Source organism: Cydia splendana, chromosome 19 (genome assembly GCF_910591565.1).
Source record: "Cydia splendana chromosome 19, ilCydSple1.2, whole genome shotgun sequence".
Taxonomy (NCBI): Eukaryota; Metazoa; Arthropoda; class Insecta; order Lepidoptera; family Tortricidae; genus Cydia; species Cydia splendana.
This window is the reverse complement of record NC_085978.1, coordinates 11,250,337-11,269,155: the sequence shown is the minus strand read 5'-3', so window position 1 is coordinate 11,269,155 and position 18,819 is coordinate 11,250,337. Positions and strand designations below refer to the sequence as shown.

Genomic DNA, 18,819 nt, shown 5'->3' with positions numbered 1-18,819 from the left:
ACCTTTGTTTGAAATAGTTTTTTTTTTGCTCAAGTTTGTTCGTTTAACCGAAAAAGTGCATCACAAAATTTTATCACACGTATAAAATAAAAAGGTTAAACTTTCTACATTCAGATATTTGAACCTAATTGTGCCGGTGATATTGATGATCCATGGTTTTAACCTATAAAGAACTCTTGTCACGGTGTTTTATTTACTTACTCAAAACCAACTTTTTACGGATACTGCCTAAGAAAAACAAACAAAAGTGATAGACGAGTAACTTGACAAAAAATCCACGATAGTCCAGTTCGGTTTCTGACGCGACGGGGCGGAACGGGATCGCATTTGACGGATCTTATACTAAAGACAAAGACTTTTAATGACCATCACTATTGAAAATAAATGATATACCGACAAACAGTCAAGTTTTGCTTTTCAAAAGTCATAGAGAATTAAAGAGAACAGAGATAAATTTGTCACCCGTTTTTGCAATGAGCAACTAAAACGTATCTTATCTGCCGCTCTCCGTGCAATTCACATGCTCTTTGAGAATTATTTAGCAATAAGTAAACTTCATCTGGAATTACGCTTGTAAAAAGAGAGTAAGATCATGTGAGCATCGTATTTCTATAGTGCTTTTTTTCTAGTAGAAATCATATTTTCACCACGAAAAGTAAAACGCAGTAAGTGAAATGGGAGATGCTCACAGTATCATATTTTGCTCCTTTTGCCACATTATTGCCGTAAGTCGCGCATTTTTATGAGAAACCAACGCAAACGCGACGATAAACACACTATTTTATTGTTAACCTGTTCCCTTGTTTTGATAATAACGATTAAAATTACAAATTTATTGCGATAACGTACACGCAGTTTGTAATAATGTCCCGTTTTTAGATAAGTAAAGTGCAGGTTTGACTGCAACGACGGGCTTATTCCACATCTCACCATGCAGCGGCGAATAAAACGCTCACTGAAGCCAATATCAGTGTAGTCTTCGCTAGCACGTGTTTCTTACGTGTCTTTAGCTCACGTAACTCTGGTTCGTATAAAAACATGCGCTCGCGCACCTTTTACGAATTTGTGGCAATGTCTTAAAGTTGGAGGCGAGATCGTTACGGCGTGCATTCCAACGGTTCGGCGATTGCGATTTAAAAACAGGCGGAATCGGAGGTTCAAAAGTTTTTATAACAATGTTGCAATTTTGTTTGTTCACTACTTATGCCGATTACAGCACTGTGCAATGCAACGCATAAAAAAGTAGGGGTACAATAATATAGCCGATGTAGATGGTGAGTTATTGATCTCTAGGTACTCTAGTATTTATACCTATAGGTCTACCGCTTAACTCTGAGAAAGTATTATAGATGAATTTTTAGCTGTATGCAACTGACTTCTATTATGTATTGCGAACTAGGTCTCTTACCTACTAGGTACTTACATTGGCCCTCACCTTAAGGGTTTAATCTGTTTAATTAATTAATAAAAATCGTTTCTTCATAAAGTTCCACATCATTTGAAGAATAAATATCCTAAATTTCAAGCTTCCACTTTCGGTGTAGGGTATGTTTGTCAGTATGTAACGGAACTGTTGTATAGTAAAGTAACCTACCTTCTATACTTTTCTAATTTTGAATCTCAACCTGTTAAATGCAGTAAAACGAGGAAAGCAATCATCTGAATGGAACCGTCTCAGCCGTTTCTCATGTTTTAACGTCGCCGGCAGTCTTTGAACTGTCCCAAATACTATAACTCGCGGGAGTTACGAGGCGAGGTATAAAGAACGCACCGCACTAGCACCGTAAACAGTACCTTTACTTAGAGAAAAACGCTACTAAACTGATGTTGCTGCAATTTGATTTGGATGCAATAGATATGTCGTTTTTAATTATAATTTCCATAGTAAAGAAATAGATAAGTAGAATCGTCTGAGGGCCGTTGCTCATGTTTTAACGCCGCCGGCAGCCTTTGCCGCCAAAAAAAACATACTATAACTCCCGGAAGTTGCGAGGCGAGGGATAAAGGACGCATCACACTAGCGTAGTAAACAGTACATTTACTTGGAGAAAATCGCTACTAAACCCGAGATTTTTAAGAACGTTGGATGTACTTATATTTATGTATTTCTTGTCATTAGATGTCAATTGATGTGTCGTGTGTTTCAAGTCGGGCCAAGCTAACACTGCACAAAATTCGCAGATGGAGTGTAGCAATGTCACCTTAAGCGTCATCTTTCTATGAAAATAGGACGTTTATAATGCCACTGTTATACTTCGTCACGTCAACTCTAGTAGGTAATGAGTAAGTAATCTGAGTAGGTACTGCTTGTGTACTGAGTAATCATATTTTAATTTATGTTCTAATATAATCCATGCTTAAAGTTACGGAATTCGAGTATTTCTATTTTAGCCCATTTACCCATATCCCGATCTCGCTCCCAACACGCCCATGCACCATAGCGTTTATATCCAGTTAAACTACTACCATACGTATACTGTGACACAAATACACTCTCCGACGTTTTACGGCAAATTGTCCCGTACACAGGCACCGGCTAATTCGTCGATTGTCCTATAAAATGTCCTTCCAAGAGGACAGTGCTGATGGTCGCTCTCGATTTATGTTTTGAAGTAGGTACATACATGGAACTGAGGCAGAGGAAATGGGCAAAAGAAAATGTAATCATGTTTTTATGTTTTTTTTTTTCTACTTAATCTAATAATATAAAATATCTGAAAGACCGACATATAAAAACTAAAAAATGCGCGTTTTCCCAGAGATAACACCTAGCTAGATCGAATTTTCGACCCTGAAAACCCCTATATCGCAAATATCATTGAAATCGTTAGAGCCGTTTCCGAGATCCCCGATAAATATACATATATAAATAACAAGAATTGCTCGTTTAAAGGTATTAGATATATAAATAATCAGGTAGGCTTTTAAATATGAGTACTTACGCATCTAAAGTATTATTCGCATTTATAAACAAGTTCCTATATTAGTGTTTAATTAGCAAAATTACAAGAGCGTTGACACTCGAACCATTTAAAAATGAAACATATCGTCATATCATACAACCTGTCGCCGTATTCGAATTTTATAAATCTTACTTGATTTGACATCATTCTCATAGTTCTCACTACAACTCGCGGCCAAGAAAATACAGGTTGTTTTGTTATGTATGACCCTACGCTAAGAGGTGAATATGTTAGTCGTACAAGTCATACTAAAAAGTTTTTACCTAATTTATAACGAAAATGCTGGAAAAAAGCAAGTATTTCTGTGGATTAGAAGATTTGTTTTCGCGATTTCGTGTTTGACCCCATAGTAAAACTTGTTCAGTATGATCTACAGAGTATGGTCCAACATAACAAAATCATCTTGTATAAATACGAGCAAGGTTCCAATCCAAACTTCCAAAATTATGACATTTCCAATGATAAAATTTCGGAAACTTATTTTTTATTTTCATATGGCAATCTGAATTTTCCATTCCCAAAATGAAACTTTGTTTTGTTTCCTGTGAAATTTTCCTGGCATTTCCGAGGACATTTCCAGTAGTTTTTTGAAACTTTGCGCAGCTTGCACATCTGTAAGCGAATCATGTGAAATCAATATCATATCAAGTTAACATTTTTAAAGCCCGAATGACGGCTTGCATATTAAATACTTATGAGCTGATAGCCTTACGATTACCATAAGATATCATTATTGACATTTGCCTGACGTCCTGCGCATGATTCGATCCATTTGAGTTTCCAATTGCTGACGCAAAGGCAACGGCCGTTTCAATGTTTCATATTTCAACGGGTTTTATTAAGAGGAAAAATGACGAGCGCTTCTTCATACAAGCGTAGTTCCCATTTCCCTCTCTGTACATTAAAATATTTTTAAATAATTTTAGGTTCCTACTTATATTAACTACAGCTAAGCCTCTTCATTAGATTTTTTCGTTGTTTTTTTTAAATTCATATACTTAAGGGATATAAGAGCTTTAAATTTGTATGTTTTTTTTTTGAGTTCGAACGCTGATAACAATAAAAAAAACGAAAAGAGTCAAACGAAGGGGCATAGCCATGGTTGATACATCTTATTGTTTACAAATATTTTCCATAGTGTCAGTATCCAGAGAGGAAAATGGGGCCTATGTTTGTATGAAGAAGCGGTCGTAAACTCCTCTTAAAGGAGTGTAAGACAATTAAGACTTTCATTGTGCTTGTTTCTGCTTGTTGTTAACTTTTTCTTTAAAGATACAGGATATTGTGAGAGCAGAGTGCTAACAAACTTATTCAAAGACGGTTTGGTTCGCGGCGCTATAAGTTTTTCTTACAGGTTTGTATAATAAACTAATACATTATACTATACAATTAAAACCAAAAATATTACTTTGCTAATCCGCGAAGTGCGTTGCGCTTTGATCTTTTCGCGGATTAGCAAAAGTAATATTTTTGGTCATAATTAATATGGACTTCCGCAAAGTAACGCCTGGTTCTATTCACCATTAAGTACTATACATTTTCAACGATCACGTCTCAGCCAGCGATTAAACCTATTATATTCCCCCGTAGACTAACGGCTATAGACTTGAACCATAGAGCATTAAGGCAGCCACACACACATTAATCAGAGCCAGACTGTGACATAATAACGTCTCGAGTTTTTATCGCACATCAATCTAGCGGTGACAGGAGCTTCCTTAAGTTTTCGGTAGTTTGAGCTATTGTTTATACCGTTAGGTGAGGTTATCTTAAAAATTAGTGTACAATGAGTACATTGCTTATAAAATATACTTTGTGTAGGATGTTTTTGCGGTGATCATATACCTAGCAGTGGCGGCGCGTCAAACATATCCATAGGCAAGCCGGGGGGGCTAATATGGCTTACATATTTCCTTTACAACTCCACTCAAACGTCCAAAAACAGGCAAGCCGGTGGGAATCGGCTTTTATGGACGCGCCGCCACATACATACATTGTCTGGTAGTACGTCAGTAAAAAAAAATAGAACCATATTTTTTTTATAAATTTTGCTCCATCACTACATCTCATAAATCAAAGTCTATCTTATAAAATAAACTTAAAAAGTACTGAACGGATTTTAATGCGGTTTTACATCTCAAACAATGTTTAGTTTAATAATTAATAGGTGATATTTGTGTTTGTGACTAGAGTTTCATAAAAGCAAAAAAAAGAGACAATGTGTGGCTTTCCACAGAGAAGGGTCCTTATGCTTCAACTGCACTAAGGACCTTTTATCAGAATTTCTGTTAGAATTTCAGATGGAAACGTCCTTATTGCACTTGAAGCATAAGGAACCCTTCTGTGATGGAAAGCCACATATTTATATAGGTCTACCTATATTATCATAATTAAAACGACATCAATTTACCAATTACTTTATTCTTATAGCAACAACTATCGCCTAATTAAGGTTGATGAATGTTTACGCACTCTATTAAAAATTCAAATTTCCTGCGAGCCCTGAATATTCCTCGAGTAATAAGGTAATTTGTAAATTGTAACTACGCTGATGACACTACGACGGAAAATAATCGTTATAAATAATCGTTATGAATTCATTAACTGTAAATATATTTTTATCAAGCTATTTTTAGGGTTGTGTAGGTCCCAATAAGAACCCAATAACTGACTTATACATCGTCCAGCTGTGAGACTGTTTTAAGAATTGTATCTCTATTGTTGAAATAAAAAGGCGGTTATATTTTTAAATTAATACGTATCATCATGACACAAAAATGTGGAAAAAATAGCAATCGCCTGATTTTTTGTTAGTTTTATATGATGTTTCCCTGAAATAGTGACACTAATAACTTTGTGTGATCACTCGATACTATAAACTAATACCTATGTAATAGAAACCTGTGATCGTTAGTCTTTAGGTATTAGAATTCTTAACATAATATATTTTAATTACTTATTAAATAATGTGTGGCGGTAAAGTACCTTAAACAAGATTTTTGAGAAATACGGACTATACGGAGTTGATTTTTGAACCAGAAGGTTAAGAATTTTAAGATGTGGTTGACATGATGACAACGTTCAGAAACTAATTCCTTATAGTTTAAAAGTCGATGATCAATGTTTCCCCGCGATTCAAAGTAACCCCAATTTACAGTTTACCGGTACCCTCGAAGCTTAAGTCCGACTCCCACTTGACCGCATTAGTTTATTACCCACCATTGTGCTGCCAAACAGGTGGTTACCCTTAAGTTGGAGGGAATTTTGAAGGAAATGACAAATGACGTGAAATGCTTCCCGCGTTTTGATTGATCGTTTTTAAATAAAGTACCGGAGTTGTTGTATGTCGATTAATGCTTGTAACTTATTTTTAATCATTTTATAAAGACATTGGATATAAAAAAGCCGGTATCTGAAGTACATGTTTTTTGTCACTTATTTAGGTAAGTGTGATTTAGGTGGGTAGTTACATTATTTTAGTTTAATTCATAGTAATTATAATTAATTAAAATATAGGTAATTCTTTTCTACATTATGATGTCAATAATTATTTATTTAATAATACTCTACTCACTTCACTATTTACTTAAATTATGAAACAATATCTGGGAGACCAAGCTTTGATCGGATAACATATAAAAACTCAAAAATGCCCGTTTTCTCAGTGATAAGACCTAGCTAGATCGATTTTTCGCCCCCGAAAACTCCCATATATAGCAAAATTCATGGAAATCGTTAGAGCCGTTTCCGAAATCCCCGAAATATATAAATAAATAAATATACAAGAACTGCTCGTTTAAAGGTATACGATAATAAAAATACCCAAACGTTTCAATAAAATAGATGAGTAAATCCAACTTCTCTCATTACCATAAATAAGTCGGTATTGTTAAAGTCTTAGGACGAACTCTAAAACGAAAAATATGCGCGGCAAAATTTCTAACACTGACAACCCTGTCCTGTCACTAACATCGCAAGCCGTCAAATTAAAATATGAGCCAATAAGGGATCGCCGCTCGACGACAGGGCCGTCACGCAGGAGAAATTACGATATATGAACTTATTAAAATATCTTAGACTTTTTGTCGCTTCGCGGTCGGGCGACGGCGCGCCGTGTCGCTATTTTGACATCTTCCTGCTTCGTTTGGAAGTAATAGTTTTATTTTCAGCTTCTGTTTACGTTTGTGACGTAAGGTTAAATTAGTTTTGTTTACTACCGGAAAAATAAAAAATAAATATATTGTACGAGGTAGGTTTTGTTGGCGATGGTTGGAACTATCCAAAAATTACGTAGCAACTTTATCTATAACAGTCACAATGCAAATGAAAAAAAAACTATTTTTATATGGTTGGTGGTTTTAGGTGATTTTTATGTTTTGGCTCAAATTGATATTCGTTTCAACAAAGAAAAGAGAACAGATTTTTTTTTCAAATAAAACCAATCGAATGGTGACGTTAGTCTGTTTGTAAGATCTTAACGTCGCAAGTTTATTTTCTACGTTACAGAGAAATTATCCTCATACGCGGCCCGCCAAAGGAAGCCTAAATTTGTCAATGACAGCTAAATACCTATGCCAAATCGATTCCCACCTCGATACGCGGCACCTTCAAACGCGTCAAACCGGTACTTACCAGTTAACACCGGATTACACCAGAAAAACTTTTACAGTTACAGCAAAACCACTAGCATAATGACTTGTCACAACATTCTTAATATGTACGAGAGAAGGTTCATTATTGCGTGTCACTAATAATATTTTATTGTGGTTTTTCTAGACCCACATGTGGTGGCAGAAGCATTTGACACGCGCGATCTGGCGAGACTTGACGGATGACGGCAAAAAAAGAAAAAAGTTGTTTATGAATCCACTTAACATACTTGACATTATTGGATGAACAATATTTGTCTTTGGTTTGCGGGTACTAAATGTTGGTATCGGTTACAATAAACTTTTTTCTTTGTTGTTTCATGGTTATGCTGTTTTTACTATAAGTAGCTTTTCTTGCACAGTTTTATGTTGCCATTTCCATATTTTATTCGTGTACCTATGCAATTATTTTTCACATTATACGGTATACTTACGTAGGTCATAAAATATTATATTATAAGAGTTAGAAAATAAAATATTGTTAAATTTTCCATAGACATTTACGTTATGTTTCACGATCGTACTAAGAACTGGGGGTCAATGCACAATTGCACACGTTACGTTGTCCTAAATATTCGGGAAAATTTTGCATAGAGACCGTAAAGTTTAGTTCGTAAAGTAAAAAATATGTAAATACAGGTGTAACATTACCAATTCTCAAAAAGGGTAACAAGACTAATAAGTTCTTAGAAGAAAAGAAAGAGGCATGAATGGCAATACGTATAACGTATTCCGTAATTTCAAGCTCCTATAGGGAACCACCACTATGCAAACAGTGGCCAAAACACTGGCAAGATGATGTTACCAAAATTGCCGGGCCAAATTGGATTCAATTGGCCAAGGATCGAGATACATGGAGGGCTTTGGAGGAAGCCTTCACCTGTGAACACGGGGTTCTTGAATAATTTATTTCAAAATTTTAATCAAATATGAAAAAATAAATTATGTTCAAGAAATAAAAGGCTTTTTTATTATTATAGGGAACCACAGTAAAATTATTATAAAGTCAATACCAGAATGTACGTAGCTACCGTTCTCAATATTTCCTATTGTAATGTTTCTCTTAACGAACGATTTCCTCCTATCATCCTCAAGTTCCTCAACGAAATTAATTACTCAAGTTGTCGCCCTTACCGCCTACGTTTACAAACACTCAAGTAAAACGTATTTTTTTCTCACTGACAAAAACAGAGACAAAGAGGAAGGAGCAAAAAGCGTGACGGACAGGATCTCGAGACATCTGGTGCCGTGGTGAATCGGCTTCCATGTGTATAGGTAGAGGTGTTTTGATGAACTTTTGAAAGTTTTATGGGGAAATTGAAAGGTAACTTTTTAGAATATGTACCTGTTGTTTTCGGTGTGGAAGTAAAATCATAAGAAACGGATCGAAAATACTCTATTCTTCGAAATCAGTGTGCAAAATTTTCTCTTTATTTCTTTACGAGTATTTTAAGTAGTAATTCGACTTTTAAGGATATTTGACGACAAATATTTACTTTAAGTGAATTTTAGTAAATATCTACGTATGTAAGTATGTATTTCAATCCAAGCTATGCACCTTAAATTAAATCATGTGTTTACCATTTCTGAACAATTAAAATGTATCATTTAATCAAATAATAAAAATACCTTCATTTTTCCAAGCGTCAAGCTTGTTCCTGATTCAGATACTTGAGACAGTTGAGATACTCCCTCAAAATTAACTTATTCTAAGAATTCTAACCTAGTATAAGTACAAAATGACACTTAATTCCGTTAAGAAAATTCCAATTCCAAAATGAGACATTCGACAAACACCGCCGTAAATAAAGTTGCGTTCAAAACTTGCGAGTCGGGTGCGTTCGTTAATAAGGATATTTGTCACGTCTGCAATATTCAATTTGCGAACGCCGTGACGGAGTGCTCGTCATTTGTTACAGTTCTAAGGTATTTGATTTAGTATTTATGTAATTTTTAGGGATTGGGATACGTAATTTAGACGTAAAATGCCGGCTAAAATATCTCTTATGTTGGAGGCCAAGACTCATTTTGGGTCATCGCGCCAAACTAGTAAGTAGTAGTAGTAAGTAAGTAATTTTGACGAAGTGGCATAGCTATGGTTAATATAGTAAGGTACTACTGTAAAAAAAAATATTTTTCATAATGTCGATATTCAGAGAGGAAAATGGGGGCTACGTTTGTATAGAGAAGTTATCCTCCACACTCCTCTTAAGTATGCGCCGAAAATACTCGATTACTCTAAAAGGTAACGGTTATTTCCTATGCTGAAACATTCCTATCTAACAGTAGAACTTGTTATATTGGATTGAATACCTATTCAAGGCCTGTATAAACGACCGTGCACCTACAGTACTTTCAATTCACAAAGCAGTCAACTGATGACTTTGTACGTCGAAATCGATTGAACGCTTTCAACTCCGTATAATTGACATTTGAGTGTTAATCCTCCTATTAGGGATTAGGGTATTTTTACTGATGCGCCGCTGGAGTTTCAAAAATTGAGACATTTCAACGTAGAAAAGTTTCGGAATTTTTTTATATTTTTGTAAGGTGCAGGTGTATTTTTGTAAGGGGGGCAATTTCGACTGCGGGAAATTTCAACTAATCGAAATATCTTCCATGTTTTACATTATTAACTAGAGTGCCATATATTTTCAGCCATTTTTTCCGCAGTCGACTTGCCCCCCCTGCACCTTATAGCCTCCTAAGGCCCAGCCATACAAATGGTAAACCCAAAATTTGCCACTGAAATATGAACCTATAGTGCAGGTGATAGAGTTGATTATTTGTTTGAGAATTTAACGAAACACATGAAATGCAACTCTGTTCCAATTGAATATGGTTTATCATCGAACTGATGAAGAACTATAGGTAGGACCTTGGGCCTTAGGAGGATAGGAATCCTATTTCCTGTTATAAGACTGACCTGTATAACCCTCATCGGAAGCCCCGTCTCCTTCGCCAGCTGTTCCCTTATATGCCTCGTCGGTTTCGGCGTCTGCGAGAACGCCGACTTGAGAATCTCCAGCTGCTTGGCCTTGATCGTGGTTCTCGGGCCCCTCCTCTTGGAGCCCCCGTTGCCGTCGTCCGGGGACTTGTTCTCGGCCTGGGAGTCCCGGGTCTCAGCGTCGCCGTCCAGGGAGCCCTGGGAGAAGAGAAACAACTGAATGCGACTATGTGGTCGGGTGCTGGGGAGGTTTGGAAGAGATGGTGGAGGTATTGTTAATAACCTATAAATACACCTGCAATAGAGTCTTCAAGACTAAGTTCGGCCTGGCCAGCCACATTAGAGCCCATAACAGGCGTAATCCATAATTGCAGGGGTGCCGTCATCGAAATCGACGAGGACTTTATAAATATGTACTCGTAAGGTCCATGTGGGGCAGGCCGGCATAAACCAGTTTTGGTTGAGTTGTTGTGAGTTGAGTCGAGTTGTTCGCTGCACGGGATTCTACTTCTTACTTAAAATACGTTTGTCCTTGACTATCACTGTGGCTAGTGTTTGTCAGAACGAGACAAAACACGTTAAAAATGCCAGCAACACTCGTAGTACCCACCTGGTCCTCCGAGTCATCATGCGGTTTCGCGTCACCATTATGCGAGAGCTCAGAATGCAGCGCCGGGTGCGGCGCATGCGCCGGACTGCTCGAGTTGTTCGCTGCGCGGGATTCTACTTCTTACTTAAAATACGTTTGTCCTGGTCTATCACTGTGGCTGGTGTTTCTCAGAAAGAGACAAAACACGTTGAAATGCCAACAACACTCATAGTACCCACCTGGTCCTCCGAGTCATCATGCGGTTTCGCGTCTCCATTATGCGAGAGCTCAGAATGCAGCGCCGGGTGCGGCGCATGCGCCGGACTGCTCGAGTTGTTCGCTGCGCGGGATTCGTCTTCCTCTTCGTCGTCCGAACCTGAGCCTAGGAGTGAGTCCGCTGGAACAATGGAAAAGATTTATTAGTTACAATTTTAATGAAGCTGAAAAGTTTTCACCGATGTCGTACCAGAGAAAGCTAAGGACGATCATGATCTACTTCTAGAGCCAGATTTTCTATGGTCACGGAAACAGATTGCGGTCAAGCATAACTTGCTATGGTCAAAAAAAAGACATATAGAGCTGACGAATGCCGTAGATAGGTACTATAAAATCATACCTAGTTCGGCAATAAATTCAGATAAGGCTGTGAAATATTCATCTAAACTTGCGATTGCAATTATTAGCCCTTTGCAAATATTTATATTAGTCGTATAAGGGTCGACAACTGACGAATATATTTAGCGTAGATAAAACGTCCATCATTCTCGCACTTACATACTTATTTACTTTTAAGAAGGTGACTAACGTCTTATCCACGGCGAAACGATAAAAAACGTGCCATGTCTGTGCAGAATATTTATTGTACAGCAAAATTATATATTATTTTGTCATATTACCGCATTGGACATTGTAGTCATGCTCACATGTGGTTTGCGGTGACGAAGGCGGGGCTGTTGTTGGCACTTCAATTAACATGTGAGGTTTGAAGTTCGTTTCAAAATGTACAGGTACAGTGTGCTTACAGGTACATATGAGTGTGTTTACGATATAAAAGTATATGTATAATAATCCAATTGTATTATGGAATAATATTAACATCAATAAATTGCTCTGATAATTAGATTAAGATTAATTACGATTCATAAGAGCTTGTTGCTAGGCCTACATGAATAAAGTAAATTTTGTTTGTTTTGTTTGTTTATAAACACATATTTGTAGCACATGGAATTCGTAGCACCTGCCAAGGTTAATAAAAATGAGTCGTATTTATAGAATTTGCATAGAAAGTGTAGATAATATTATATTTAAACAGTTTTATTCTAGAGTGCAGTACCTATGTCAACCAATTGTAGTCCAGCGGTGGAAGCATGGTTCCATTTTTATCGCCTGTCACTATGCCTGTCACTTTCGCACTTACTTTCGTTGTTAGAACGTGACAGGCATGGTGATTGGTGACAGGTGATAAAAATGCGACCGTGCTAGGGCCGCAGTAGGGCTAAGATGGTCGGTTTTATCATCTGTCATCATGCCTGTCACTTTCTAACAAGTATGTAAGTGCGAAACTGACGCATGACATGACAAGTGATAAAAATGCAACCATGATACAATAGCAGGTGTATTACAATTTTGTTGGTAAATTTTGCCTGAGTGCATGTACTAATAGTAAATATGTGCCTAAAATTATATTCTGTGAAAACCTACTAAAGTAAAAAATGCCTTAAGCATTATAAATTCATGTCATCACTATCCATTAGAACATTAAATGAAACGACATTATTTTCCAATCATAAGCCTAACTGCTCTCATAACTAAAACCCTTTTACAATTGGATAGAACCTATCAAAAAGTAATCGCATGCCGGCTAAACTAAATAAAAATGCAATTTCTGCACCCCAAAGACGGGGGTGGAATTAGCCGCAAAAACAATTACTTACCTACCTCGAGTCGGCTCAGATGAAAAAAGATACAACTGACAGGAGAGAAAAACAGTGATGAGCTGTTCTGTGTCGGGATTTTTGAAGTGATGCTGGTTGCCCCTACTTTTAAAAGATGGAGAAGTAATTCACGAAATAAATTCTACAGGAAAATGTAAATATTAAAAATGAAAATTTTCGCCAACGGTTTGGAAATTGAGAATAGGTTGATAGACTAGGAAGTTTTAATATTACATAACAAACAACTTTACGTGTAGTAAAATCGAGGATACTTTTTTGAAAATCTATGGAACATCTCTTTCTAGGTATCAAGGCAAAATTATTTCCTAATTACGCGGACATCTCAAAGATTAATAAAGCGCCTAGATGTAACTAGTAATTGGTTCCACTCAAAAATAAATATTTAAATCGACGACAATTTTATACTTGGCCAAGCAAATCTTGTCAGTAGAAAAAGGCGCGAAATTCAAATTTTCTATGGATGATAACCCTTCGCGCTTACAATTTTTAAATTTGCTACCTTTTTCTACTGACAAGATTCGCTTGACCAAGTATATTACTTGTATTTTAAATTTTATGCATTCTCTAGAGTCGGAGCAAGGTAAGTCTGCTTAGACTTTTCAATAACAAATTGAGGAAGTGTGCTTATAAACGTCAAATTTCTATGCAACTAATCATAGCTAGTCACATCAGTTTAATTTATCACACTCCATACTGTGTTTCGTCATAGTCGCAGAGTTAGCAAAGACGGACGCACTGTTTCCATTTCAAACCAACTTGCCAGATTCCAAGACTATGGTCATGTTTTATTTTTAAAAAGCGCCTCTAGCAAACTCGAAGTTAGGCACGTACTTGTAGTAGGGGCGCGAAAACCGTTTACCCTCGACAAACACTGGGGTCGCAGATATAAAATATTTGCGGCCCGAAGAGGGCACAGCTGGCTGTCTATTAGCTATAGGTACCTATCATTATTCATTGCATAGTACGTATAACCCAACCTAATATTTAGATAAAAAAAATAGTTGCCAAAAAGTTTCTTGATAATTCGCTTTCAATATTTCGCATTATTATGATTCAATTGATACAGTCCTGTCGATGTCCGTTTATATATATATATATATATATATATATATATATATATATATATGTCGAACCCTGACACCAGAAAGACGTATTGCAGCGTTATAGTTCATTATTTTAGACGCCTGTATAAAATCGATTAGCAATGTTGAGCTACGTATTATTTGGTTGTAACAAAATAAATAAAGTTGCGTAGAGAGTAACGCCGTCTATTGGCGCATTGTTGAAATAAAGTTGCGTAGAGAGTAACGCCATCTATTGGCGTGTTGTTGAACTAAAATGACAGGTAGAAGGCTTTGGAACGTCGAGAGGTTTCTCTCGAGTGAGCGTAGGCACGAGTTGGCGTTTTTGTCGGTATGTTGGTAGACTGGTCGAGCAGGTTTGCCAACTTGACTGAGGCGGGAGCGGAGAGGCTCCGCCGCTGGTAGTTCTTCTTGATCGGACCGCGCTAGAGATCGGACATACTCGTTAGCCAACCTCGTGCCTAACTCGCTACGTTCCTGAAGGTTTATACCTAAAGGATTATTCTGATAGCTTATAAAATCCCGCGTTCTTTAACCATTTAGCTAAGTGTTTTATTTCAAGTGTTATTTTGATTTCTTATGTTTCATTAGAAGCTTACTTTTGTGAAATAAAGAAATGATGTGTTATGTGTTGTTTTAACTTGTTTTGAAAAGATTTGTCCCTCTGAGTTTGTTGCCGGTCCCATATAGGGCTAAATCTTCTCATGTTAGAGGCGTAGGGCTGGAGCCGGCCTAGTTTGACTTGAATAAACATTTAAACGGTTTCTTTTTACTTTCATATCGCTCCCTTGAGTTAAAAATAGCAATTAGTTTTTTTAAACATTTAGTACTGAAGTATAGTAGGCACTAGTATGGTTAACGAGTCCTAAGGTTTATTTCATGCACTGGTAGCATGGTAGCATACTGGTTTAGCTGTGAAGTAATACATTATCGTACTACCCCACGCGCCCACCGCTTTTACGACCATCAGTATTCGACATCAGCAAGTGGGATCGATGCAGAGTTTCATGTATTGCTTGCACAGCCACCTGGGAGCGTGGTGTATTTCCGTGTGTTTTGGTGACCTACATTCCATAATCTGGACACGTGGTAATGGTAAGCTCACGTGTCTAACCTTCATTGAAAGGTGAGTGCAATTCATTGTTATTTGGTGAGAATTATTGTGAAATTGTGAATTATGATTGAGGCAATCTAGCATAACGGTTGTGACGTGACGTCATCTCTGGGATCGTTACGTTTCTTTATTTTTTGTAATCCATTTAAATCGAAGCGATCTTGAGTTATTTTGATTTGGGATCCATACTGTTGATTGAAACCGAGTATTAGCTATTACAACGTGATATTATTTCATCGCTTACTTGTGAATTTACCCTCAATAATTGATTTTTCATGAAAATACAATTCATTATAATCCATTTAAATCTAAGTGATCTTGAATTATTTTGATGTGAAATCCATCTTGTTAACTACAATCAAATATCGGCTATCACGACGTGGTATTATTTTATCGCTCACTTGTGAATCTACCCTCAATAATTGATTTTTTATGAAGATACAATTAATTTTTATAATCCATTTAAATCTAAGTGATCTTGAATTATTTTGAAGTGAAATCCATGTTGTTAATTACAACCAAATATCGTCTATCACGACGTGATATTATTTCATCGCTCACTTGTGCTTCTACCCTCAAAAATATTTTTTTTTGAAAATACAATGCACCGTTAGAAATTGATCCTGTAATTCCTCCTGTAATCCTGTTTAGTAATTAGTAAAATTGCTACAAATTATTGCCCGTAATGCCGTGATAGATCACAAATCGTGCATACTATGGAAACATGAGCTACGCATATGAAAATTAATGTTACAGTGTCCTGCAGCCCGAGCCGAGCCAACTTACAGACACCATTACGCATGTGACACAGAAGCAGCTGTGCAGTATCATCTGTGCTGGAGATTTGGAAATAAAAGGACAGGTTTCGTTCTAATTGTTTATTAGTGAATATTATTTTGAGTGTAATGGCGAAGCATAACAGTCGAACGTAACTAATAAGCTGTCACTTTTTGTATTGGCCCCTTTTACCGCGTTACTTATTTTTGGGACACGTGTTTGTTTGTTCATAGAAGGAAATAAAACGCACTCATTGAAGTTTAAATTTTAATCTGAGATTTTTAAAGTCCCGTATCCTATGGCAATATGTCTTTGCGTCCGCTACTAGGGCACATTCACAAACCCTGAAGTTTAACCTGCATACATGATAAACCTGATACCGTGCAAATGATGATTTCAGTAATAGCCAGCTATGATGAACCACATCGTGCATCTCGCCATCTGCCGCAGCAACGGCAACTGCAAGTTGGAAAGCATCAGCCTTCGTGCTTGGGTCGGACTTCACCACCACCACCTTTGACTTGGTCGCGTGCATCATGCTTTATTAATCTGGTGAGCAGTTCCCATTTCGTTGGGATTATTTTTAGATGTTTTACTTCTGTATAGAAGTGTTGAGCGAGTTTTTGTTGTTAAAACTAAAGTAGAAAGCGATCTTTAGTGATTTGATCAGTAATGTTCAGTTTCAGTCGATCAGTTGACGCTGATAGTGTCAGTGATTCTAAGTTACAAGATTGTAACGCTTTTTTTATTTTATTTTTGGAATTCACTCTTAACATTGTTTTTGCTTTCGACGGACTGAAAGCTTGTACTTTCGAAGGACTGAAAGTACGCCCGATGGACTGGGCACTACTGTTTTGCTTTCGATGGACTGAAGGCAAGCCCGATGGACTGGGCACTACTGTTTTGCTTTCGATGGACTGAAGGCAAGCCCGATGGACTGGGCACTACTGTTTTGCTTTCGATGGACTGAAGGCAAGCCCGATGGACTGGGCACTTCTGTTTTGCTTTCGATGGACTGAAGGCAAGCCCGATGGACTGAGCACTACTGTTTTGCTTTCGATGGACTGAAGGCACGCCCGATGGACTGGGCACTAATGTTTTGCTTTAGATGGACTGGGTATTGTTTAGTGACCGCATCAGAAGTGCCGGAGCATGTAAGAGGTGCACGTGGTCTGCTTTTTATGTGCTGAATGCTCTTCGCGAGGAGTAGCACTTACGCGGCTGAGATGGTTAGTTCTGACGAGGGTCTGGTATCTGCCGAAGGACTGGCAATTCACCGAAGGACTGGTGTTGTTTTGTGAAAAATGAATTCCTGTTGATGTACTGTGTTCATATGAGTAAAATTGGCATTATTAAGTCAGAGTGCTATTTATTTTAAGATGTCCTACAATGATTATTATCACATTTGACCCAAATATTTTTTTTTAATGCCAGATAATTTCCCCGTAAATTGATATTGATGACAATAGTAGTGATACTGTCGAGCAATGAATTAGAGCTGTTGTGATTTGTGTTTTTGGTGTTTGAGATTGTTCTCTTTTCTCGTAAATTTGAGAGTATCCGCCAGATGGAGGCGATGATTATTGAAGTTGTATCCGCTAGATAGCGGCGATGATTACTGATGACTATTTTTATTTAGTCGTTGCTCGATGGACTATTTTTGACTAGAGAAATGAGGATTGTTTAATGACTTTGAACTATTTTCTGGTTTGATTGATAACTAAGTTTGATTTTAATAGTAATTTGAGTGAGACCTAAATTGTGGGTCAGGAATGACCGAGCGATGAGATACTGTGCTGAGTATTTTGTTACAGAATCAAATGCATACACCCACACACGAGGACGTGTGTAGCGCAGGACGGCCGTGTCGAACCCTGACACCAGAAAGACGTACTGCAGCGTTATAGTTCATTATTTTAGACGCCTGTATAAAATCGATTAGCAATGTTGAGCTACGTATTATTTGGTTGTAACAAAATAAATAAAGTTGCGTAGAGAGTAACGCCGTCTATTGGCGCATTGTTGAAATAAAGTTGCGTAGAGAGTAACGCCATCTATTGGCGTGTTGTTGAACTAAAATGACAGGTAGAAGGCTTTGGAACGTCGAGAGGTTTCTCTCGAGTGAGCGTAGGCACGAGTTGGCGTTTTTGTCGGTATGTTGGTAGACTGGTCGAGCAGGTTTGCCAACTTGACTGAGGCGGGAGCGGAGAGGCTCCGCCGCTGGTAGTTCTTCTTGATCGGACCGCGCTAGAGATCGGACATACTCGTTAGCCAACCTCGTGCCTAACTCGCTACGTTCCTGAAGGTTTATACCTAAAGGATTATTCTGATAGCTTATAAAATCCCGCGTTCTTTAACCATTTAGCTAAGTGTTTTATTTCAAGTGTTATTTTGATTTCTTATGTTTCATTAGAAGCTTACTTTTGTGAAATAAAGAAATGATGTGTTATGTGTTGTTTTAACTTGTTTTGAAAAGATTTGTCCCTCTGAGTTTGTTGCCGGTCCCATATAGGGCTAAATCTTCTCATGTTAGAGGCGTAGGGCTGGAGCCGGCCTAGTTTGACTTGAATAAACATTTAAACGGTTTCTTTTTACTTTCATATCGCTCCCTTGAGTTAAAAATAGCAATTAGTTCTTTTAAACATTTAGTACTGAAGTATAGTAGGCACTAGTATGGTTAACGAGTCCTAAGGTTTATTTCATGCACTGGTAGCATGGTAGCATACTGGTTTAGCTGTGAAGT

General features: G+C 37.4%; 1 protein-coding gene across 1 annotated transcript in view; it reads right to left on the bottom strand.

Moving 5' to 3' along the window:
* LOC134800053 (LIM/homeobox protein Lhx1) overlaps positions 1 to 18,819 on the bottom strand; it is a 90,078-nt gene that overhangs the window by 31,371 nt on the left and 39,888 nt on the right. The window contains 2 exon segments of the mRNA XM_063772510.1: positions 10,539 to 10,757; positions 11,388 to 11,545. Coding sequence (XP_063628580.1) covers positions 10,539 to 10,757; positions 11,388 to 11,545 — 377 coding nt within the window.